This window comes from Brassica oleracea, chromosome C4, assembly GCF_000695525.1.
Source record: "Brassica oleracea var. oleracea cultivar TO1000 chromosome C4, BOL, whole genome shotgun sequence".
NCBI classification, from domain to species: Eukaryota; Viridiplantae; Streptophyta; class Magnoliopsida; order Brassicales; family Brassicaceae; genus Brassica; species Brassica oleracea.
The window spans coordinates 9,683,533-9,707,573 of record NC_027751.1 but is presented as its reverse complement, the minus strand read 5'-3'; the positions used below and the strand labels follow the sequence as shown (position 1 = coordinate 9,707,573).

The 24,041-nt window shown below is 37.3% G+C and overlaps 6 protein-coding genes across 7 annotated transcripts; 3 read left to right on the top strand and 3 right to left on the bottom strand.

The window, feature by feature from the left end:
* The first annotated feature begins 3,849 nt into the window (after positions 1-3,849).
* On the top strand, positions 3,850-5,417 carry LOC106337237. 2 transcript variants are annotated; one of them, XM_013776308.1, is made up of 4 exons: positions 3,850-4,081; positions 4,160-4,488; positions 5,010-5,063; positions 5,140-5,417. In XM_013776308.1, the coding sequence occupies exons 2-4, from the start codon at positions 4,232-4,234 to the stop codon at positions 5,195-5,197; spliced, it is 369 nt and encodes a 122-aa protein (XP_013631762.1). In that variant the 5' UTR covers positions 3,850-4,081; positions 4,160-4,231; the 3' UTR covers positions 5,198-5,417. The 2 variants fall into 2 exon arrangements, with proteins under 2 accessions (XP_013631762.1, XP_013631763.1); XM_013776309.1 differs by having other exon boundaries at positions 5,010-5,417.
* On the bottom strand, positions 5,133-6,675 carry LOC106337236 (mitotic apparatus protein p62-like). Its single transcript, XM_013776307.1, has 3 exons — positions 6,504-6,675; positions 6,345-6,439; positions 5,133-6,168 (listed from the first exon to the last, which is right to left on the bottom strand). Exons 1-3 carry the CDS (start codon positions 6,585-6,587, stop codon positions 5,589-5,591), a joined length of 759 nt encoding a protein of 252 aa, XP_013631761.1. The 5' UTR covers positions 6,588-6,675; the 3' UTR covers positions 5,133-5,588.
* A 3,443-nt stretch (positions 6,676-10,118) lies between these two features.
* On the top strand, positions 10,119-11,799 carry LOC106336858 (heterogeneous nuclear ribonucleoprotein 1-like). Its single transcript, XM_013775815.1, has 2 exons — positions 10,119-10,479; positions 10,571-11,799. Exons 1-2 carry the CDS (start codon positions 10,258-10,260, stop codon positions 11,540-11,542), a joined length of 1,194 nt encoding a protein of 397 aa, XP_013631269.1. The 5' UTR covers positions 10,119-10,257; the 3' UTR covers positions 11,543-11,799.
* Positions 11,800-12,145: 346 nt separating this feature from the next.
* On the top strand, positions 12,146-13,983 carry LOC106337368 (multiple organellar RNA editing factor 2, chloroplastic-like). Its single transcript, XM_013776466.1, has 4 exons — positions 12,146-12,589; positions 12,665-12,762; positions 12,861-12,926; positions 13,594-13,983. Exons 1-4 carry the CDS (start codon positions 12,201-12,203, stop codon positions 13,734-13,736), a joined length of 696 nt encoding a protein of 231 aa, XP_013631920.1. The 5' UTR covers positions 12,146-12,200; the 3' UTR covers positions 13,737-13,983.
* A 2,100-nt stretch (positions 13,984-16,083) lies between these two features.
* On the bottom strand, positions 16,084-17,721 carry LOC106340612 (CRIB domain-containing protein RIC1-like). The gene is made up of 5 exons (XM_013779461.1): positions 17,580-17,721; positions 17,336-17,492; positions 17,157-17,257; positions 16,982-17,060; positions 16,084-16,903 (listed from the first exon to the last, which is right to left on the bottom strand). The coding sequence occupies exons 2-5, from the start codon at positions 17,391-17,393 to the stop codon at positions 16,485-16,487; spliced, it is 657 nt and encodes a 218-aa protein (XP_013634915.1). The 5' UTR covers positions 17,394-17,492; positions 17,580-17,721; the 3' UTR covers positions 16,084-16,484.
* A 907-nt stretch (positions 17,722-18,628) lies between these two features.
* Positions 18,629-20,608, bottom strand: LOC106340868 (glycolipid transfer protein 1-like). Its single transcript, XM_013779699.1, has 7 exons — positions 20,512-20,608; positions 19,918-20,048; positions 19,768-19,823; positions 19,403-19,533; positions 19,193-19,328; positions 18,946-19,077; positions 18,629-18,846 (listed from the first exon to the last, which is right to left on the bottom strand). Exons 2-7 carry the CDS (start codon positions 20,033-20,035, stop codon positions 18,811-18,813), a joined length of 609 nt encoding a protein of 202 aa, XP_013635153.1. The 5' UTR covers positions 20,036-20,048; positions 20,512-20,608; the 3' UTR covers positions 18,629-18,810.
* Between the last annotated feature and the right edge of the window lie 3,433 nt (positions 20,609-24,041).

The window sequence follows — 24,041 nt, the reverse complement described above, 5'->3', positions numbered from 1 at the left end:
ACAAGTCATCATCATTAGTTCATACAAGCCGATATATTACATATTACAATACAAGGACATTACATCAAAAGAGTCGACATAGCAAAATACACAGAGCTTCATTTTTTGGTTACCTCTCTTACTGGCCGAGGGCTACGACGAACCGGAGGAGGATCCACATTTGCAGATGCCTTGCCTTTTCCCTTTGCTGCGGGAGGACCCGTACTATGAGATGATGGTCCTTGGTCTTTTCCAATTGTTGCTGAAGGAGAGAGAATCTCAGATGTGTTGCCTTTTCCCACTGTTTCCGATAGACCCTTAAGCTGAGAGACTTGTTCCTTGAGTTGAGCCACCTCATTGGCAACGTTGTCAAAACGCTCATGTATGTCCTTCTGCACCACTTCCTTAAAAGAGTTGAAAGAAGCGGTGAACAAACCTTCAATGAAGGTCTTCATTTCACTAGAGACACCACTGTTGTGTCAGCCGCACGTTGACAAAGCAGTTGTTTCTTTCGAGACTCGGCACCAGGATCAATTAGCTTGCGCTTGCCTCTTTTCACAGTAAGAGTCGGTTCCCCTGCAACTACAGTCGGTTCCTCTGCAATAGCTGACGGTTCTTCTGCAACATCAGCCGGTTCATCTTGTTCTGAATCAGAAAGGTCCATATGTGCAGGCAAAGACTCAGCTTCCCAATCGAAATGCGTCCAGTCTTGTTTCGCATTGATCAATTCAACAATACGACCAACTCTTTCGTCCTTCTTTTCATCTTTCCTAAGGAACTCAGTATCAGCAATCACATCGAAATCACCAGTAGATGATATAAATGTGAACAGCTCTCCCTGCAAGAACAAACAAAACACTAAGCTTACATTGAACATTTATTGAACTCAATATTTAAAGAAGAAATATCAGTTACCTTATCAAAGTGGGACTCTAGGCTGGTGATATCTTGGTAGGATACTTTACCACTACCTTTCCAATTCCTACATCTCATTTTCTTCACGTTTTTTTTTATTTATTTACCCACCATAGAACCAATGTCTGGAATTGCCTCCATAATCCATATCTGAAACGCATATGAGAATCCATCCAACACGTAGCTGTTCTTCGTATGCACATCTTCTCTTGCTCTGAGTATTGATGCAATCAGCTCATCATAAGCGCGAAGACCCCAAGGATACATCCTCAATTTCTCAAAATCCATCACCAAGCGGATGTATTCTTGAGGGATATACACTTTCCAATCCTTAGCCATGAGGAATGATTGTATAATGGACAGATACACTAACCTCACTCTGTCCACATACGACCACTCGTTACACACCTTAAGGAGCTCATCCCTTATAGTATATAAGTTGATCTTCGCATTGGTCTTCAGCGCATTAGCCCAGAACCCCTTATCATTCTTCCAGTTAATGAAGTCTACGTCGGGTTCCTCTTTGTACTTCAATCCAGTCACAGCATAAAATTCTTGCATAGAAAACCTAAGAGGCCTCTTCGCAAAAATAAACCACAGCTCGTGAAGCTTGGAAACCCTGAGCTGCTTGCACATGAAGCTGTGAATAATCTTCCCTGAGTAGATGAGGTTGTTCTCTATGATCGCCAGAAGAGGCCCGAAGACAGGGTCTTTCAAAACTTCCTCATACTCATCTTTCAGAGCCACCTTTACCGCCTTCAGAAGCGTCCTTCTACATGTGTTGTTAATCTTATCCATTTGCGTCTCAGCACCTTCTTGAAGAATGCGTTTAGGAAACTGGTGAGCCATTCCTAAAAAACATGAATTCCATAAGTTAACAGCGAACCAAATATAACCATCTCACATTTAACTAGTTTTTTACAATTCAAAACTACTTAGAAACACAAATCGAAACAAAATATAATCAACTAGCAAATGTGTTTACCTCTAAAATAAAACAGAGTCAAAGCTACGCACCAAATGAATAACAAAAGACTACACACTATCGACAAATTCAATTCAAATAACAAACTCGATCCCAAAACAAGTATGTAAAATCGATGTCTAAAGCATGTCAAAGTCATTAGCTTTTTCAAGTCTATTATGAATTCTAAACCTTAATAAAGCCGATACCAAACAAACTAGAACTCAAAATCACCTCAACAACAAAATCACCTCAACAACAAGCCAATCTCACTCCCCACTCAACCACATTCCGCCTCTGAAAACCATAAACTTGTTTCGATTTGTGTTTTAAACTAACTCTCTATCTAGTACAATTTGTAGTACATGCAAATAAACATAAAGAACAAACAAAAAAAACAAAATCGTAAAGGGGATTTCAAAGCCTAACCTTCAAATTGTCAGAACCGAGATGAAGGAAGAGCAAAAGAAAACAACTGTGAAACTAATCGTCCTTAATCGGGGAGGAGAAGCTACTCCCGAGCTTGAGCAGCTTCGATCGGCGGAGGAGAAGCTACTCCCGAGCTTGAGCAGGAGGGAGAAGCGATGTGACTCCTCGTTGAAGCTCTCCGACGAACCAAGAATCTCAGAGGCAGAAGGTGTCGCCGGCGAGAAAGAAATCGTCTCTCGATTGGGAAAGAGAGTCGGAGAGAACGGGACCGAGAGTTGGGAAAAAATTGCCCTATTTTTATTTAATTAAGTATTTCCTTTTTAATCCATATAGTTTTTAAAATTTTATTAATTATATTATAAAGAAAAAGACAAAACAGTAGATTCACAAAGTATTAGTTCTAAGGGGACAAGAATTAATTCTATACTGACAAGGTTAGAGAATTTAGTTCTAATGGGACAATACTTTAGAGATTTAGTTCCATATTGGCACCCTATAATTAATTCTATAGCATAATACAAAGCAATGCTGTATCAAATTCAAATGGCTACTTTGATTCATCAAATATAATTTAAGCTTTGAGAAGAACTAAAAAACGACTATTATATATCTTATATTATTAAACCCTAGCAAATTTGAAATGATAAATAGTTTCGTACCCAGTACCCAGTACCCAGTACCCACTAGTCTCGATTGCTTGAGCTAATGTGTTTCCATAAACCCTTAAAGTTAAAATGCTACTACTGTTAAAGAACAGTATCGATTGTTTATTTCCTCTGTGGACGTTACCGGTAAAAAGCAATTCTTGAAATGTAATCCAAGTTAATTTACAATTAAAAACAAATGATTAGGTAGATTGTATGATTAAGGGTCGGTTTCACACGAATCTTATATGCTTTTGACTTCACTAACGTATACATCACCCCACGTACTAATTCACCTTTCTTCTTTATCCTTGATGTTGGGTTGCTTAGCGTAAAAGAGTGGCCACTGTATATAGCCATATGTATATCTTTCTCTACAAATTCAGAACTAAGAGTTTCTTATTATTCTTATATGTACAGATTAAAATAAAAACACTAAAACTCATCCGCCATCTTTGTGATGATGATAACTTTTATAAAAAAAAAATCTTTGTGATGATGACCATTAATACTAAAATATAAACTCATTTGGATGATAGAACTTGTAAAATATAAACTTTTCCTGATAATTTTAAAACTAGTCACCATAGATTATCAATTTATCTAAATATAAATCTACAAGTTTGGTTGTTAACTTTTATGACAAATTCAAAGCATTTTAAATTAAATTAAATTATACATCATCAAGTTGTACTTGTAAGTCGTAATTATAAAAGAAAAAAACAACAACTAAACCATTAAAATACTGCAAGTTTACTAATTAAAAATGATTAGTCAACGCCCACATAATAAAACTCCATAACGAGATTACCTACCGCGAGCTTTAATCTGATCTACCAAACCCTCACGCTAAATCTCAGCCGTCGATTCAATTTAACGACTTTTCATTCGCTCTTGTCAGCATCCAATCAGAACAGAGCAGAGAGAAACGCGTCGTCTCTCCCACTTTCCCCCTTTTGATTATTATCGGATCAGAACAATTTGGAAAATTTTGAGGTTTCTTCTGGATTGGTGAGAAGATTCTTCAAACTTTTTGCTGAATTCGATTAAAGGGTTTCTCTGTTCACGTTAATCCTTCTCAAAAATCTTAACTTTCCCGAGAAAATTTTGAGTTTTTTTTTTCCTCCGAGAAACCGTCGCGAGTGACTACGTAAGTAACGCGTTCTTTTTTTCCGATCTCGATCTGGGTTTTGCTTCAAAGCGTTGACTTTTGCTTTTTGGTGATTAGGGTGTGATGCAATTCGTGGATTAGGAAATAAAGGAAGGATCTTTTATCTTCTTTGCCCTTTTGGTCTGTGTTATGGAGACGACTTGTGGAGAGGATAAGGAAGCCAATGGGCGTGAGAATGGTGATAAGGATGTTGTTGTTGTTAGTCTAAAGAGCAGTGAACCTGAGGATCAGATATCTGAGGAGGAAGAGGAAGAAAGTGAGTCGCAGTGTTTGTTGCCTCCAAGGAAAGGAGGGATGTCGAGAAGTACTGACAAGATTAAGAGGACTGTCCAGTGGAATGACATCAAAGGAGATAATCTTGCTGAGGTTTTAGTTTATGAACCAAGGTATAATATAAGGAATAATAATCTCTGTTTTGATTGGACCTCTGCTGCTTAGATTAGATGTTAATAAGTAATTTCTAGGTTGGTGCTGATTTAAGTGGTTTTGGATTGGTCTTCTTGATCTATAAGTTGTGGCCTTTTTGGTTAGGAATGGTTGTCAAGCTGGGACTCATTTAGCTTTCAGTGTTATTGTTGATGTGTCTGTGAGAAAGACTTAGGTTTGCCTTTGTCATTTTTCTTTATTCTATTCCAAAAGAAACAGCTGGTTTTGCAATTTAGTGTTTGTGTTTAGTTCCTCACATGAATCTGGGGATTGTAGAATCTGAATTAAGCATCAAACACCTGGAGATAATGAACTAACTTATCCCCTTTTTCATTTCATGCAACTGTTGTAGAAGTTAGATTACTTGGTGACTTCTTTTCGATGTAGTTCCTCTGCTATAGGGACCAGTTGTCTGTTCCCTTTGCAATTGAAGATAATTTACTTTAGTTCTTACTATTACTTCCATTTTTATGTTTTGCAGCGAAGTAAGCGATACAGATGACGATGATTCAGATTCCTGCATCTGCACAATTATGTAATCCTTCAAAACCCCGCAATCAACCAAACATTAACATGGAGTTTAACAAAGAGCTTCGTTGGCTTCTTTTCAGCAAACAGTTTTTTTGTGAGGACAGAAGAAACCAACATAAGAGAGTGGACTTGTTGTGACAAGAAGACCAGTCCAAACGAAGGATGTAGACTCAGATAAAAGCTAATATCGGAGTGAGAGTATATAAGATTACTTGCTGTATTGTTCAATAGAGGCTAATCTTTCAAACCAAAATATGTTTCGGTGCTGTTTGATTTTGACAGGGGTTTTGATAACTAAACAAACTATGTAATGTCTTTCTGCAACATACCAATGCTAATTAAACTGTAAGCACTTCTTTAAAAACATCACAACTTTATCAAGATTTAGTTGCAGAAAACAACCAGTGGGAAAAAATAAACAAACAAATCATAATTATATCCTTACACACACAAAGAATCAGCAAATGTTACAAAAAAAAAAAAAACAAAAAACAACACACACACTGTTTCTTCTTCTCATTCACCATTTTTACCTCTTCTCCATGTTGGTGATATCCACAATTGGTGATACCCAACTGGAAAGGCTAGTATTGACTATTATCTCCTTCAGCAGCGGTTTTGCTTGATCATCAGTAACAACTTCAACATTCTCCTTCATCAGCTCCTTAACTCTTGCTGGCTTTGCTTTAACAGCTTTCCACTGCGTGATATTCTCCACTGGATTCAAAAGAGGAGTCACGTCCTTGTCGTCATTATCCTCTTCTTCTTCTTCATCATCAGCATCATCTTCATAGTCGTTTTCATCGTCTGTGTAATAGTCTTCATCCTTCAGATCACTCTCACCATAGCCCAATTCATCTTCTTCCTCTTCGAAACTGTCAACACAGTTGTGGTATCTATAGTTCGGAGGATACACCGAACTACTTGACATATCCACCGAAGATGACTTGCTTGGTTCTCCTTTTCCCTCTTCATCATCATCACTGCAGTAGTTCTCATATCTTGAAGGTAGAGCTGGTTCAAAGGTTTGTACATTCAAGTCAAATCTAACTCTCTTTCTCGTCTTCTTTGTTCCCTTCTTCTCTTCCTCCTCTGTCTCCACTTCACACCTGACACAATACCCACATATTAGTATGTTACAATCCAGCTCATGAACAGCTAAACCGGTCTTGGTTTGGCTTTCTTAACCGGTTATCATCAGATAGATTATGTTAGAGCAAAAAGGTATCATCTTTTTTGAGTAAATCCAAATCCATAAAACAGAGTAAAGGGAAGGAACACTGACCTGAGGTTCGAACTCGAGATCTTTTCAGGATTATCTGCAACGGTACTTGCATCTGTCGGATCTGAAGAATGTAGAAGCTCATAGCTACAGATTCTCTGCAAGAGAAAGTGTTAGAGTGTTCTTTTGATTTGTTGGACTTGGAGAAAGAAAGAAGCTTACTTGATGTCGAGGGAGGATCTTCCTGGTGGAGTTTCTGCGTTTTTTGTTGGAAGAGAGACCGAAACAGCCCATAAAACATCCCATTTGGTGGTGGTGGTGATGTTTCTTCTGTTTCGGTTTTGATTCTTGTGATAGGGAGAGGAAGAAAGAGAGATGGTTTTGTTTGTTTGTTTGTGTTTAATTTATGTTTTGCCTCGATGATGTGTTTGAATAGAAATAGGAACGTTGGGGGGATTTCATAAAAGATGAAAGTGACGGTAGCTTCACGGAGTTTATGCCGTTGGTTTAATCCTTTAATGTTTTGTTTAAGAAGAAAAAAACAAAATCAATTATTGGAGCCATTTTTAATATTTCAAAACATTTTTTTTTTTGTCAACAAGATTTTTTATACATTATAAGCCCAAAGGGCAGATTACTCGACTTTAGATTAAGTCCATTAGCCCAAATCTAGTATATTTCAAAGCATATTTCAACTCTTTTTTTTTCTGTCTTCTATTCATTTTGTGCTAAATAAATGCATTCATTTTATTTGTGTTTTCTATGCCAAAGATAGATCATAGTAAAATTATCTGCCTAAAAAATATTCAAGAAAGAAGAAAAAGCTGCCGGTAATTTTATCAAATAAAACCAAGAAGGATAAATTATTAAATTGGATAGAAAATTTATAATTAGTTAAACATTTATTTTTCTAGTTGAATCCATATTTAGTCATTTTACTGGTTTATGTGTGAGAGTTGTGGACCTTTGTAGCCCGTTTAATTGATACTGGAAATGTGATAATTATGCTTCAGAGTTCCGTTAAGAGTAATTTTTTTTTAAACTGCAAAATTGATATTATTGGGACTTGAATTTGTGGTTGATAGAAAAATGGACAAGTATGAAACCACTAGTGCACATCAATTTATACAAGTAAAACTCTTAGTCTATTGTACCAGATTATGAAAGATAAACACAAAAAGCACAAATATGTAAATTTTTCTCTTCCTCTCTCAATAGATTGGCACAAATTCACTTACTGCAGAAAATTAAAACTAAACTTTAGAAAAAACACACCTAACACAATACTGCATCTTAATGTTGTTTTAATAGACAACAACATGCTCCTCATAAGGAAACGATGACACATAGCAACCCCCGATCACAAGAAGACAGCTTGAAACACAAACACACGCAAAGAATGATCTCAGCCATCATGAATAGCTCCATTCCTAGGCAATGGATGCCACCGATCAGCATCAGAGTCATAAGCAATTCATTGGTAGTTAGAATGAGCAAACAACCATCTCTCTGACCATCTATTTCTAGCTTTATAGCACGAGGAAGCCTCACTGTGAACTAGATCTCTCCGATCTTTAGAGACACACTCGAGCGTTCCATGATAGCCGTGAGAAAGCTTTGCTATGCATCTCAAAGCCAAATCATCAGGCAAACCTGGGATGATAGACTGTTCTTTGGTCTCCCTGATAACAAATACCATCTAACGGCTATATTAGTTTTGCTAAAATCACATACAGACTCTTTGTTAAAAGTCGCATCTTCAACCGTGGAAAATTAAAACTAAACTTTAGAAAAAACACACCTAACACAATACTGCATTTTAATGTATTTTTATCTTACTGATCTCTGAATATTAATTGCACAAATGTTGTTTTGACAGGCAATCCATTAGGCACCCTCCCCATCACTCTTCTGTATAGCGTTGCATTAAAACCCACAAACTCTATCTCAATAGACAATCTAACTTTAAACATTACTCCTTGGTGAGAAAATTTTCTCTGTAGACTTGATATTGTCCAATCGTTGTTATCCCTCATACATGCATTATCCACTCTTTGTTGTCACTCATCCATTCATTGTCCACTCTCCTAACTACCACTGTCTCGATAGGAATTAGTATATGATTGATGATTTGAAACAAATCTTCATTTAGGAAGATTAGATCCCATTCTCTTGTTGTAATCCATCTCCTATATTTAGATGTATTCATTATTTGGTTAATAGCTCTATTATTATGTAACATAATATCTAATCATCATTAGAAAACTAGGCAAGCATATTACTTTCTAGATATTGTTTTAATACTAAATGTTGATTTCAAGTATAAGAATACTAAATATGTAATTCAAATTTTTATTTCTAAATCTATCGTTATGAGTAATTTTGTCAATTATTTATGGGAATAATAGATATGCATGGTTCTTCTTTCAACGTTGAGATTCTTGACTATGCACAATTTATAACAATATCATCTCCCAAAAAGAAATAATGTTTTCTTCCTTCTTTTTTCCCGACTATTTTGTCGCGGGCCATAGATGACCTTTATTAATGATAGATTATGGAGTGAAGTTTATGTTTGGAAAAGCTTTATAAAGATTAGATTATGGAGTGTAGTTTTTTTTCCTGATGGTCGGAGAAGAGTGGTGTAGTCCTACTACACAGACAATTATTGTATAACGCTCCGACCGCCCACGGCTAATGGGCCGCCCATACCTGTTCTCTCGGCCCGTGGGCTCCATCCCGTCCGACGGTCGGTCCGTTAATTTTTCAAGGCCCGAAAGTCTTGTTTACTGACCCTGCAATCACCACATGACATTTCTCCGTGCTTTGGCCTCACTCGGACGCTATCGCGAATCACTTCCCGATAGGTCACCCATCCTTTCACTACTCCAACCCAAGCACGCTTAACTCTGGAGTTCTAAACGGATGTGTAACGAAAAAGGTAAGTCAACTTTGGTGACATAGGTAGCCAAATCAATTCTCTTAAGCATTTCCATATATCACAACTCGGGATGTTACAACTTACAATTCACCCCCTCTCAAAGAACGCAACGTCCTCGTTGCGCCCCACAACAGGTCTCAAGACGCCTCTCGGGTCAGAACTGAGATGGCTAACCAGCTCTGATACCATTTATAACGCTCCGACCGCCCATGGCTAATGGGCCGCCCATGCCTGCTCTGTCGGCCTGTGGGCTCCATCCCGTCCGACGGTCGGTCCGTTAATTTTCCAAGGCCCGAAAGTCTTGTTTACTGACCCTGCAATCACCACATGACATTTCCCCGTGCTTTGGCCTCACTCGCACGCTATCGCGAATCAATTCCCGATAGGTCACCCATCCTTTCACTACTCCAGTCCAAACACGCTTAACTCTGGAGTTCTAAACGGATGTGTAACGAAAAAGGTAAGTTAACTTTGGTGACATAGGTTGCCAAATCAATTCTCTTAAGCCTTTCCATATATCACAACTCGGGATGTTACATATTGATTTCTTCACTCTGCTTCAATTGATAGGGAACTCCTTTACAGTGGTACCATGAAATTTCGTAGTTCGGGTATTGCGCTTGACGATATCTAGAACATAGCGGGACGAAACATTTACTTTGGTCTAGTTTTTTTTTCTGATTAATATGTATATCATTTGGTTCTCAAAAATCTTTTTAAAATATGTATTGATCATTTAGTCTTTAATCAGTATAGTGTTTTTACTCATGTTCTTCTCACACGTCTTTAATTTTGGGCTTAATGTTGTCAAGCCATTTAAAGTTTGGTCTCTTTCATTCTCCTTAGCCCAATGGGCCATTACTACTTTCCAAGTCTGTTACTTCCTCATCTCTCTCTCTCTGACTCTCACTCGATTTCACAATCCCAAACCCTAATTTTCTCGAGTCACTACCTCCTTTCCCCTTCTTCACCGGGGAGGATTCGTCGGGGACCAATCTAGGGTTTTTCATTTTGGGTACATCGAGAGTGTAAGCAATGGAATCAGATCAGGGAAAGCTATTTATCGGCGGGATTTCATGGGAAACCGACGAGAATATTCTGAGAGAATACTTCAGCAATTTCGGAGAGGTTTTGCAGGTGACGGTGATGCGAGATAAAGCTACAGGTCGTCCCAGAGGATTCGGATTCGTCGCATTCTCCGATCCCGCCGTTATTGATAGAGTTCTCCAGGACAAGCATCATATCGATAATAGAGATGTAAAGTTCCAAAATTTCTCTTTTTTACGAATTGGGTTTCTCTAGTGAACGTTAAAGATTCAAGCTCTAATGTGGTTTTAATTCATATTAGGTTGATGTGAAGAGAGCAATGTCTAGAGACGAGCAGAGTCCTGCAGGGAGACAAGGGGGTTTTAATGGTTCTAGGAGTTTTGATAGTGGTGCTAACGTTAGGACCAAGAAGATATTCGTTGGTGGTTTGCCTCCTGCTTTAACATCAGATGAGTTTAGGGCTTACTTCGAGACTTACGGTCCTGTGAGCGATGCGGTTATTATGATTGACCAGGCCACACAGCGTCCTAGAGGGTTTGGGTTTGTTTCATTCGACTCTGAAGATTCGGTTGACCTTGTTTTACACAAGACTTACCACGATTTAAGCGGTAAACAAGTGGAAGTTAAGAGAGCTCTTCCTAAAGATGCTAACCCTGGAATGGCAGGAGGTGGTGGTCGCAGCGGCGGTGGTTTCCCGGGCTACGGTGGTTCTGGTGGAAGTGGCTACGAGAGTCGTGTTGATTCCAATAGATACATGCCGCCTCAAAACGCTGGAAGTGGTTATCCTCCTTATGGTGCTGCTTCTGGGTATGGTACTGGCTATGGTTATGGAAGCAACGGTGCAGGTTATGGGGGTTTTGGAGGAGGGTATGGCAATCCATCTGGTGCGCCGTATGGGAATCCTGGTGGCCCTGGAGCTGGTTTTGGAAGTGGTCCGAGACCTTCATGGGAAGGTCAAGCACCATCGGGTTATGGTAACAACGTGGGATATGGAAATGCTGCTGCTGCTCCTTGGGGTGGTTCTGGTCCAGGTTCAGCAGTGATGGGTCAAGGAGGTGCATCTGCAGGTTATGGCAGCCAGGGTTATGGCTATGGTGGAAATGATTCCTCTTATGGAACACAATCTGGTTATGGTGCAGTCGGTGGGCGGCCTAACAGCCATGGTGGTGGCTATGCTGATGTTTCTGATGGGTCTGGAGGCTATGGAAACCACCAAGTGAACGGGCAAGCTGGATATGGCGGAGGTTATGGTAGACAAGCTCAACAACAGTGATTGGAGGAATAAAGACTACTGCAATGGTGGTTTTATCCCTGACCTCTGAAACCTCCACTCTCCGCTGTAATGATGCGGTTTGGCAAGGAGGTCGACCTGTGCTGGATTATCTATTTTGCTAGTTTCTTAATAAGTTGTTTTCAGTATTTCATATGAAGTTGTAGTTTTTGAAGTTTGCGTGCTTAATTATATTCTTGTTTAACAATAACTCCAGATTATCGTTATTTATCTTTTTGTTGTATTCATTCTTTTGAATATTCCTTTATTGTATTTTTTTGGCCTTGAGTTTCTGCTTGTTTGGGATGGGATGATTATTACTGAAAAGAGCTTCTTGGTGGCAGCAGTAACCCATAGCTGTTATAAACCACTTAGAGATTGCATACATATTACATAACGACTCTCTTCCATGTCTGTCATGTTAGCATTGGGCTAAAAGAGGAAACTTCACAGTTCCAAGATCTTCTGGTTTGGGGGACTTGATATCCGGATAATTTGCGAAGGTCTAGATTTTGTGGGCTTCAAGCCCAGTTTATGAGAAGCCCATATATAATTTTCCATAATATAAAGAAAGCAAAAATGAATAAATCTACCAAAAACCCTATCCACACTAAAACCTCTAGTACCTTCGTTTCGCTTCCTCAGTCGCCTACCTACTACAATGGCCTTGCCTTTGCCTATCTCTGGCACGCGCCACCTCACGCTCCTCCCACTTTTGTCCAGTTCCATCTTAGTGGCACCTCCTCAGACTTCCTCCTCCGTTAACTGCAGCGGATTTAGTTCCGGTTGCGATGTGATTGGATCTCGGTTAGCTTGCTCGACCCGGTTCGTCTCAATCCGATGCCGAGCTAACCGGTCAGGCTCCGCTTACTCGCCGCTGAACTCTGGCTCGAACTTCAGCGATCGGCCTCCGACGGAGATGGCGCCTCTGTTTCCGGGGTGCGATTACGAGCACTGGCTGATTGTTATGGATAAGCCTGGAGGCGAAGGCGCGACGAAGCAGGAGATGATTGATTGCTACATCCAAACCTTAGCCAAAGTCGTTGGGAGGTAAACCTTAGCTGATGTGTTTCAACTAGTTTGAGTCGCTGTGTGTTTACTCTGTTTTGTTTTGGTTTTGTGTAGTGGGGAAGAAGCGAAGAAGCGAATCTACAATGTTTCTTGTGAGAGGTATTTAGGGTTTGGGTGTGAGATTGATGAAGAGACTTCTACTAAGCTTGAAGGTCTTGTCTTTACTTGCACTTCACTCTCTCTTGTCTTAGCTAGTGTTAATAAAAGAGTGTTCTTTAAGTGTTTCTTTCTTTGTTTACAATTTCAACAGGTTTGCCTGGTGTTCTGTTTGTGCTTCCTGATTCCTATGTGGATCCTGAAAACAAAGATTACGGAGGTAAATACTTCATGGTGGTTTCTGTTTTAGTTCTCAAAATGAATCTTTGTTAGTGCCTTTCACATTGCAACTCTCGAGTCTCAGTGCTTTTCTCTATAGACATGAAAGCAATGTTTTGATTAGTCCATCTTGGCAAAGCTAATGAGTCTTTTTGGCTATGATTAGCTTTGAATGCTAATGGACTGACACCAAAACTATTTTTCTCTTCTAAGCTAATATTTGCAGATAGTTATTAATATTATCTAACTGCAAGCTGGTTTAGGAGAGAACATATATAGCATGTAACTCTCGAGTGCTTTTTTTTCTTCCTCTTGAAACATGAAAACAGTTTTTGATTATCAGTCCATCTTGGCGAAGCTAATGAGTCTTTGAGCTATGATTAGCATCAAGTACTTTATCTTAGCCGATTTTTTCAGATTGGTTGTATTATAATCTAACTGCAGCCTGGTTGAACATGAAACATATATTGCAACCCTTGTTTTGCTTCATGCTTCACTTAATCCATCTTAGCAAAGTAGTGAGTCTTAATGGATTATATCAATTGCGAGAGATACATCAGCTTTTTTTTTTTTAATATGCATTTCTCGATTAGATCTCAATTTTTACTCAAGTTATCTTGTAGTTACTGATTAATATCTTCTTAATGGCTCTGTTGTCGACTTTACAGCTGAGCTGTTTGTGAATGGAGAGATAGTCCAACGATCACCAGAGAGGCAGAGGAGAGTTGAGCCGCAGCCGCAGAGAGCTCAAGATAGACCGAGATACAATGACAGAACTCGCTATTCTCGCCGCAGGGAAAACACACGTTGAAATGCGGCTTAAAGAGGATATACCGACACCTTATGGAAGCAAAGGAAAGCTAGTATGATAGTGGTGACGATGAAGAAGATGATGATGTTGCTACCGGACGAAGTACTTTGCAGTGAATCGACCAACATTGGATATTGTTGAAATGCCAAGTTTTGATTGCATGTAACTTTTTTATATAATAATGTAAATTGTGCCTCCTTACATTTGTGCATTCAAGAATTTAAAAAAATGAAGTTGAAACCATACATTTTTTTTTGGTTGCTTAAGGTCCCGGTTTTGATTTTGATTTTGATTTAACCGGCTTGCTCTTGGAGCTGAGATTGGCCGATAACCGAACTTACTATCCTTCAAATAAACGCTTAGGCCTGGGCATAAAATCCGGAATCCGAAATCCGAACCGAACCCGAACCGAAAAACCCGACCCGTTATCCGATCTGAAACGTAAAAATACCCGAACGGGTCTTGTAGAGTGGTACAAAAAATATCCGAACCCGAAGTGTTATTAACCGCACCCGAACGGGTAACCCGAAAAATCCGAAATTAATAGTCAATATAAATATTTTGAAATATATACAAGTATTCTAATTATTAAATTCAATATTTGTGGTAATATTATATATAATAATAAATATTAAAATTCTAATAAATGCTTTAAGTACACAATTAGTTATAAATAAGTATTTTATAATTTGCTCATCGAAATAAAAAGTTTACTCTCTATAAGGCAATACATATTGTTTACAAATGATGTTTGTTTTCATGCTTGATTTAACATTTTATTGTTATTTTATCAATTTTATATGTGATAGATTAATTTTTATTTAATTTAGATGTTTTTCTTTATGTTTTACTTCAAAAAATTTGTTTTTTACTTTGGTTATATCCGAACCGAACCGATATAACCCGAATCCGTACGATATATGATTACTTTATGGGTTTTATGATGCAATACAATTTTGAACCGAACCCGAAGTGTTATTATCCGAACCCGACCCGTACTAATAAAATTTTAGTATGGGACCTAGAAGCGTAAACCCGAAAATCCGAAAACCCGAAAAACCCGATCCGAATGCCAACGGGTACCCGAACGCCCAGGCCTATAAACGCTATCTGGTTATCAAATAAAACTGACGGTTTAGGGAATGCAAGAGCATGATTATTGGGGTTTTTAGCGAAATATAAGAATCCGTCTCTTAATTTTTAAGAGCCGGTTCTTAGTTCTTTTTAGTTAAAAATTAAATGACGCGTTTTTATATTCCGATAAAAACATCATCCTAAGAACCCCACTAAACATGTTATAACCTTCGACGACGAAGAAGGCTTTTCGACAAAATAAATGAAAAGAAGAAGAATCCTTCATTATCCAAAAAATGACGACAATGGCTACGCATGGCGCTTGGCTGCGAATGACCTCATCGGCAAAGCTCGTCGCTAAGTCAAAGGAGCTCCGATTTGTCACGTTACAGCTCAGTGGCTTAAGAATCTCGCATAGTCCCTCTAGTGACGTCAGCAACCGTATCTCCTTTCCTTCCTTTCCCGTTCGTCTTCAGCCAGTTGTCGCACGTAAATTCCTCTCCTCCTTCACAGCATGATTATTGGAGGGTTCTTAAGGTGGGGTTCTTAGCGGAATATAAGAACCTTACTCTTAACTTTTAACTAAAAAAGCTAAGAGCCGTCTCTTAAAACTCTAATTTAAGAGCCGGTTCTTAGCTTTTTTAGTTAAAAGTTAAGAGACCGGTTCTTATATTCCGCTAAAAACTTCACCCTAAGAACTTACTAATAATCATGCTCTGATATGGTTCTCTTGCGAGTATTGTTAGGGTAGGACTTGTCTCTGTATGTTTGATTCTCTGCAATAATGTCTGTAAAAAATGTGTATATATGTTTTAAGTTCCATTGCATAGTGTCATCTTCTTGTACCCTAAGACCTTTGACTTTAGTTTAATGCTAAGGGTATAAGAAAAATGTATAGATACATATGTATATATACATAGATTTTTGTTACAATTAACTGCGCCGCCTAAATCAAGTCCCCCTAAGAAAACACAGTTACTGTTGATTATATGATTATTTTGATTCAGGAACGGTATGTCTCCTTTTTGTTGAAACTGTTTTTGAATTTTTTTTTTTTTTTTGGAAGAATATGTCCTTTTACTGGGAAGAAAGCAAACAGAGCTAACAAAGTCTCTTTCTCTAACCACAAGATCAAGAAGTTGCAGTTCGTCAACTTACAGTACAAGAAAGTTTGGTGGGAAGCTGGCAACCGTTTTGTCAAACTCCGTTTATCCACCAAGGCAGTGGCGGACGCAGGTAGTAACGTACGGGGGCACGTGCCCCCATCTAATTTTTATTTTTTCTTCAATAATTAGTACCAGCTTAAGAAATGCCCTGCAACTCTAGAACTAGATATACTGAAAAAATGTTATGTGCCCCCATCTAATTACGATCTTGCGTCCGCCCCTGCACCAAGGCCTTGAAGACAATCGAGAAGAACGGACTCGACGCTGTCGCCAAGAAAGCTGGCATAGATCTTCGTAAAAAATAGATAGAAAAAACAACAATCTAATATATGATTGATTCACATAGTTTATATGCATTTTCTTTCTGTTCCCTTCCTTCAGAAACTGTTTTGTTTCTTGTGAGCCAAGTTTTTGTTTCCCTTCTTGAGCAGTCAAGAAACTAAAACAAACTCTCACACGGAGGTGGCCTCACAAGTTACATTTCATGTTTTTTGTTTTTAAGTATCTCTCAGATAATATCATTACATGTATCATCAAGTGAACTCTCGGGTTTTCCTTTAGATGATTTCTTCACAGACCCTTCACCTCCTATTGATCCTTTTAGTTTCCTCGGTCGCGATGTAGCCTTCCGTGGTGGAGCTGAACCATCAGGAATAATAAGATTAGAAGAACCTTCTGTGTCTTTGCTACCACCACCACGCCTTCTACTACGTACTGAAGGTTCTTGATCACTCAATGATGAGTCCATTGACCCGTGTTTGCTTCTGTTATGTCTTGACTGCTTCACTGATCCATCTGATGATGCAGAACCACCATTGTGGTTTGGACTAGCCGCTGACCCCGGTTTACGCCTTGTTTTCTGTTTTTGTTTCTCGTTGGTGTTTGGAGGAAGCAATTCTTTTAGCCCGGCTCCACTTTGGTTCATCTCTGTTGACATAAACAAACACATTATCAACAGATTTTTCCATTAAAAGTTTGACACACAGAGAAAAAGAAAAACTAAACCTTGAGGGTTGTATTTGTTGGAGTTTCCTCTGGAAACGACTTGACCTTGCTCATGTTCTTGAGGTTTGAAGTCATTCATCTGCCGTTTATTTCCATAAAATGGCAAAAACAATGATGATGAGTATACATTCATATGGATATGTACAAAAATACGTAATAATGTATGAGACCGTACCCAGCTCGGCGCGTTGGTGGCTGGACCATCATTGCCGATGTGAGCAACATGCTTTACATCGGTCGGAAAACCTATCTGCATCTCATCCTCTTTATCTTCGTCTGCAATAACAGAAGGATTACTATGACTGAAATTACAGAGTTTTGCTTATATTAAGGGGGAATATTGAGGAGACTCACCAAAAATTTGAGTAATATAACGAAGGCCCTTGAGAAGGCCTTTCATTGTTGTCGCCATTGAATTTTTATGGAGGGTTGACCCCGGTTAGTGTGTAACCACCACCCACACGCCGGAGACAACCTTTTCCGTTCAAGATTTAACGATCTTCCCGTTGACCTAAACTTGCAGGGAAAGCAAACAGAGAAACAAATCAACACAAACAAACAAAGAATACAATGTAACAAAATCTGAAAGGCTCAAAACCTTGAACGCGTTGATTTTTTCTTGACGAGAAAAAATGTTGAAATGTTCTGAAGAGGAGAGAGAAAGAGAAAGGAGGGATCAAGAGATCCCTCAGAAGTTATTGGTTGAGAACAACAAAGAGAAGAAGAGGGAGAGCACTACGTTTTTGTTTTTTTTGTTTTTTTTTGTTTTTACCATAGAAAGAGAAACAGAAAAAAAGTTGTAATTTACAGATAATATATATATATATATTTTTTTTTTTTTTATATTTAGATTGTTGATAATCAAACCATCCATGGCCCATGGGAAAGCAAGTTGTCAAGACGATTTTCCTCGTCATAAGGAAGCATACAAAAGACAACACCAAAACATATACTCTTATTATTCAAACCGACTCAATACCGGTTTATACCTTTTTTCCTTTTTTCTTGTTGTTCAATCCCTTTTTCTTGCTATGCAAACATATGTTCGGCCTATGTTAGATTCGGGTTAGTGGATTGAGTCGGCCTATGTTTTTCCAACTTAAAACTAATAGATCAGTCACAACCCTTTATATATTACTTAATGTCCCTTAGAATTCCTGATGTGAGATATATATCCTTAATACCCCTTTCGAGATGATGGCTCTTATCGGTCAGAAATCTCAGAACTTTAGGACATTTATACTCGGTCGAGCGAGTTTAATACGATATTTATACCCGGTCGGAAGGATTAATATTAATTAGGAGTTTAGAGTATTTAGGATCTAAGCTCTGATACCATGTTAGATTCGGGTTAATTATGGACTTCCAACTTAAAACCAATTGACGATTAGTTGATTGGCCCCAATCCTTTATATATTACTTAATGTCCATTAGAATTCCCGATGTGGGATATATATCCATAATAGTCTAAGCAAGTGTTTGTTTCTTTTATAACGGTTTTGAATTTTGGTGGTCTGAAATTCTTGATTCATGTACATACTTAAAACATTTCTCAGAAGAAAAAAATTGCTACAAAATAAGTTACGAAAAAAAAAAAGATTGCTACAAAATCACTGTAACAAACACTTACGAAAAGAGTTGATAAGATTGATTCGTATGTTATAAACTTCTAACATAAATGAACTAACATTCAGATAGAAATGGACAAATTATTCTGTTTCTTTGGAAGGTCTAAAAGTTTTAGAATCAGAAGAAGAAAGTTAAAACGGAGGAGGTTTCCGGCAAAGCAGATTACAATACCGGTGATAACCAAAACCATAAATGATGGCTTAAGAAGCTTTCATGTCGTCCATACGAACGCTAGCCTGCGAATAGAGAAAAAAAACAAGAACAACAAAATCAAAACTAGTGAAAAAATCTGAAGAAACCATGATGAATATAAGGTTTTTGAAGTTTTTCTTTACCAGGAACTTATGATTATATTGAAGCAACGGACCAAACTCAGAGCAAAACCTTGCCATGTCAGTGTAGATGTCACCAGTACCAGATATGACATCTATGAATTTCTTCCTGTCTGGAGAAAGCTTTAAAGCCATCTGATAGAAAAAAAAAACATTTACAATTTATCAGGAAATAAGAACGAGACCGGTTTACAGAAAATGTGAATCGAGCAGTGAATGCAAGGAGAAAAAGGCGCGAGTAAGTTCATACAGAGAAGCTAGAGCTAGCGAGCCATCCGTGCCACTTCTTGAGTGTTTTTTGGTACGAGTCGCCACAAGCTTGTGACATTGACCAGTCTTGATGTGCTACCAAATTGCGGAACAGCTCCACTAAAAAATCCATTGCTCTGAAAGAATCCATATCTGTTTCTAAGAAGCGGTAATTAAGGTATATATTGTGTTTACATGTCGATATGTTTACCTGGTTAACCAGAGAAGACCGTTGGTACAACTAGAGGACCCTTTTGCAGTCTTAGACTCAATTTCACCTTGAACAAAGGTGTACAAGTACTTGTACTTGTCGGGATCAGACAAGTAGTTCTTCTCCAACCTCTACACAAGAGACAGAGAAGTAATGCACTATAGTAAGACAAAAATCCAATGCACAGAGAGGCCATGTCGCAGGTACAGGATATTTTCGATACACTATTTTCTGCTATAAGAGTTACACATTACTAGGCAAGAAAAGCAAGAAGAGAGCCAGGCAATGCACATTTTATCAGTGGTTTGTAATATAATGCTAAACCTGGATTTGTGATCACCTAAACTAGATGAAATGAATTTTACCGATATGTTGCCACCAATGTCAGATTTCACGAGAGTCATAGCGGGTCCAAACTTATCTGCAAAAAGAAACAGGAACCAAGAATAGGAAAAACATTCATATAAGAAACACAACGATCAACAACTCCATTCAAAGCTGATCCCTTAAGTAACCTAAAACAGGCAAGATTGTCTTGCAGAGGTCAAGAAAAGGCTTAGAAAGCATCTCGCCATGTTCAGACTTGACATGCTTCATTCCTTCCAAACAAGGCGTAAACACACTCCCTTCCATTTTTCAAACAGAACTGAAAAGGAGAACAAAAAGAGGAAAATTTATATTTTATTACACAAAAATCCACATCACTACACATTTTACAAACCCATATTAAAAAAAACCTCATAAAAAAAGAAAAAAGCAAAATGAAAAAAAGGTTATGAATTGATTTAACAATTTACGAAAATCACTGATAAGTTAAATCCATATACGTATGAGAACATGAAACAGATAACAATCTCTGATTCTCTCTATACATGCTAACATGCACACACAGACCTATTCAAATCAGCAACATTACAGCTGATAAAATGGCTAATTTTATCAAATGGATCGAAAAATAGATCTAAAATCAATCCGATCTATCGATCAAACATAACAGCGTAACACCACAATGTGGGAATACACAAAAACAAGAGATGTATCGATGATGCTACCGAGAATAATCCATGAGGACGATCCGTAACGGAGAAGGAGAAAAAAAATAGTCGTACCTTGATCAGATTCTGATAGTCAGGGAGATTGCTCTTCTCTCTAAAGAGAACTTATTATTTCTCTTTAAACGGTTCTGTTTAGACATTAAAAAGTTAAATAGTTATGTTATACGCTAATGTTACGGAAGTTTCTGATAATAGCCCTAGCATTTTTTATTTATTTGTCATTTACACCCCATATCTCATAGGTGAAGAATAAATTAAGCGCAGTTTCTTAGCATTTGGAACCAGTTCTTTATTTTTGTTTATAAACGCTTGGTGTCAACGAGTCTCGTATGCATGGTCGGGATGGGCGCCACCCACGTATGTTTAGTTTTCGTAACATGACATCATTGACATGGCTCTAGTCTGCTTTAAAGTAAGCAACCTCGGGTTAATTTACCTTTGGGTTGCTGCATCTTTTCATCTGAATTCACATATATGAAGAAATATATTATGGGGCTGTTCGTTTCTCCATTATCCAGATGAGCCATCTGAATAAAGACGAGAGTTTTGTTCGTTTAGGTATTAAAAGTACAGGTCATTTGGATGGTTCATCTTAATGAGTTTTAAAAATTTAGGCTTAATTTTGAAAATCAGCTGGCTGATCCAAATTGGATCATTTGGATGGAGATGAGTTTGTCGAAATAGTATAATGTCTATTATATCCTCATGTAATCTATACTATTAAGATATAAGTCATGACTTCTTTCATGTGTGATATTTTAAATGGACCATTCCTAAAAATTTGCTTATACTTTTTCTTTTGTATTTTCATGATAAAATCCTAACAACCTATTTAATTTTCTTTTTATTCATCAAAATATTATTAGATATACATAATTTCGAAAATATAATATTCCATCAATATATAATTATATTTGCATATAACCATTTATAATCTACTTAATAATAATAACATTTAATTATTCTAGAGTTTATACTTTTATATGATCTAATTAATATTAATAATAAAATTTATTATGCAAATACAATAATGTTAGAATTTTACCTTGCAAATAATAAATCGAATCAAATATTTAAAAACCTAACACTATTGTATTTGCATAATAAATGTTGTTATTATCAATTATATTATACATGTATCGATATTTATATAGGTATTGTGTTAACAAACATGTATTGATAAATATATTACAAACTCAAATCTAATATCATTTTATCACTCATGAAAAATGAAAAAACCACAAAAAAAAACAATTTACCACCAAAACTACAAAAAAAAACATTTTTTCTGCCAAAACTACAAAAAAACATTTCTCCGTCAAAACCACAAAACACAATTTTTCGCCAAAACCGCCAAACGCGTTTTTCTGCCAAAACCGTGAAAACCTGGGTTCTCGCCAAAACCGCCAAAACACGTTTACCCGCCAAAATCACAAAATGTATTTTCCCGCCAAAATCGTAAAAGCGCATTTTCCCGCCAAAACCGTAAAAGCACATTTTTCCGCCAAAACCGTAAAATTGTGTTTTCCCGCCAAAACCACCAAAACACGTTTTCCCACCACGCGGTTTCTCGCTAAAACTGCAAAACGCGGTTTCTCGCCAAAACCGCAAAACGCGGTTTCTCGCCAAAACCGCAAAACGCGGTTTCTCGCCAAAACCGCAAAACGCGATTTCTCGCCAAAACCGCAAAACATGGTTTCTTTCCAAAACAGTAAAAGCGTGTTTTCTCGCTAAAACCGTAAAAATACGGTTTCTCGCTAAAATCTTACCACTGCTTTCATTTTTTTAATTTTAATTTTATAAAATTTGAGTACATGATGCTCTTACCATTGCTTTCATCTTTTAAATTTTAGTTTTATACAATTTGAGTTTGCACTTTGAGTTTTTACTTTGAGTTGTTTGAAATTTTATTCAAACTTGAGTTTATATTTTGAGTTTTATGAAAAGTTAAAGTAGTAGTTAAATTTTAATACAAATTTAAATAAAAATAAAAAAATTTCTATGAAATAAAAATTTATAAATGTGAAATGCTAATTTTAAAATAATTTCAGTGTGAATATATTTTATACTAAATAATAAAATTTAATATAGTTAAATTAATATCAAACATATGATTAAATCAAAGTAATCGTATATTTGTAATTTGTTTATTAAACTCATCTGGATGGAAATAGAAATAAAAATACAAACATAAAATTCATCCAAATGATTCATTTAGATGGCTCATCTAGATGGAGAGACGAACAACTTTTAAAATCTGGATGGATCATTTGGATGGATCACATATGTGGAGCAGCCGGATGGAGATGATATATGGAGATACGAACAGCACACGTTACGCTCGCGCACATGTTGTGATAAGATATTGCTAATATGCGTGTAATGAACTGGAGCTGAGAAATTGTTGACCGGTTGTATATATAAATAATGGCAGAATTGCTGAAATAAACCTTTCCCTAAACGATATTCTACGGGCGTCTACGTCGTCATTTGAAGTCCAAAGGTAACGAGAACTTCATCTTGTAAGAAAAGAAGTCGATATCATGAATTTCGTTGACGAGAAATCCACATTGTACATGACTTTAACCTTCTCCTCACGCAACCGGCATTGTTGAAGTCTCCACTATCTCTCTTTGGACCCCACATTTAATGCCAAACTAATCAAATTTTATTCTCCATAAAACATTAATAGTCTAGATATACATTAACCGTATTTTGTCACTAATACAAAAAAAAGGTATGTGATTTTACATTTACAAGTGCTTGTCATGGTTGTTTCATGCAATCTATTATATTCGTTTTTGTTTATGTTATTTTCGCTCCATATGCACCTATTTCTTTCATTCATATAGCCTTTTGAGTTTTGTTAGAGCAAGGGTTCATCATTTGTGACTTGTGAGACTGTGAGGTGTGTAGTTTGTACGGAGGATTGTGTGAAACAAAATAAGTTCAAAGAGAGGAGGGTCTATCTCGTTTTAGAAGCAACTGAAGGGGTCCTCTTGACTTTTCCATGTTCTCCTTACGGTTACGCATTTACCTAATCGCACATTTTACTTGTTTATCTTGTTTTTCTACAACTTGGCAACCATATTAATTCGACTTCTTTAAGCCCTGAAATGGTTAATATCTCTTAAAAGACGTTATGCGACTACACGAGCAACTTGTTCTTGCAACGGCACATGTATAATGCACATTGCCTGGCCAACCGTGATGAAACATTCGATTTAGACTTCCAAAATTTTTGAAAAAATTCAAGCTCCAGATTTGTAGAAAAAAATTTAGGCCTCCAAATTATTAAAATATTTACTAAATCATCTAAGAGCATCTTTATCCGGAGATACTAGAGGGGTTCTTAGCGTGTGGGTCCCGCGTAGGACCAACTTTTTTTTAAGAAACCTGTTACAAAAACTACTAAATAGTAGTCGGTTCTTAAGGGTTTCTTACACTGTTCGCGGGTTAGTGGCGGCTCACGATTGGTTCGTTTATTTTTTTTGTTTTCTAAATTCGAAAAAGTTAAAAAAAAAAAAAAAAAAAAAATTAAGAAACTCCATTTGGGGTTTTAGGGATAATGATGCTCTAGAGAT

Coding starts and splice junctions, on each gene's coding strand:
- LOC106337368 (XM_013776466.1), top strand. CDS start 12,201: ATGGCCTTGCCTTTGCCTATCTCTGGCACGCGCCACCTCACGCTCCTC. Junction 12,763..12,860: donor GACTTCTACTAAGCTTGAAG/GTCTTGTCTTTA, acceptor CAATTTCAACAG/GTTTGCCTGGTGTTCTGTTT. Junction 12,927..13,593: donor TGAAAACAAAGATTACGGAG/GTAAATACTTCA, acceptor TCGACTTTACAG/CTGAGCTGTTTGTGAATGGA.
- LOC106336858 (XM_013775815.1), top strand. CDS start 10,258: ATGGAATCAGATCAGGGAAAGCTATTTATCGGCGGGATTTCATGGGAA. Junction 10,480..10,570: donor ATCATATCGATAATAGAGAT/GTAAAGTTCCAA, acceptor AATTCATATTAG/GTTGATGTGAAGAGAGCAAT.
- LOC106337237 (XM_013776308.1), top strand. CDS start 4,232: ATGGAGACGACTTGTGGAGAGGATAAGGAAGCCAATGGGCGTGAGAAT. Junction 4,489..5,009: donor GTTTTAGTTTATGAACCAAG/GTATAATATAAG, acceptor TATGTTTTGCAG/CGAAGTAAGCGATACAGATG. Junction 5,064..5,139: donor TCCTGCATCTGCACAATTAT/GTAATCCTTCAA, acceptor GCTTCTTTTCAG/CAAACAGTTTTTTTGTGAGG.
- LOC106340612 (XM_013779461.1), bottom strand. CDS start 17,393: ATGGCGACAACAATGAAAGGCCTTCTCAAGGGCCTTCGTTATATTACT. Junction 17,258..17,335: donor TTATATTACTCAAATTTTTG/GTGAGTCTCCTC, acceptor CTGTTATTGCAG/ACGAAGATAAAGAGGATGAG. Junction 16,904..16,981: donor CAACAAATACAACCCTCAAG/GTTTAGTTTTTC, acceptor TTATGTCAACAG/AGATGAACCAAAGTGGAGCC.
- LOC106340868 (XM_013779699.1), bottom strand. CDS start 20,035: ATGGAAGGGAGTGTGTTTACGCCTTGTTTGGAAGGAATGAAGCATGTC. Junction 19,824..19,917: donor GACAATCTTGCCTGTTTTAG/GTTACTTAAGGG, acceptor TTCTTTTTGCAG/ATAAGTTTGGACCCGCTATG. Junction 19,534..19,767: donor ACATTGGTGGCAACATATCG/GTAAAATTCATT, acceptor TCTCTTGTGTAG/AGGTTGGAGAAGAACTACTT.
- LOC106337236 (XM_013776307.1), bottom strand. CDS start 6,587: ATGGGATGTTTTATGGGCTGTTTCGGTCTCTCTTCCAACAAAAAACGC. Junction 6,440..6,503: donor AGATCCTCCCTCGACATCAA/GTAAGCTTCTTT, acceptor TTTCTCTTGCAG/AGAATCTGTAGCTATGAGCT. Junction 6,169..6,344: donor ATCTCGAGTTCGAACCTCAG/GTCAGTGTTCCT, acceptor GTATTGTGTCAG/GTGTGAAGTGGAGACAGAGG.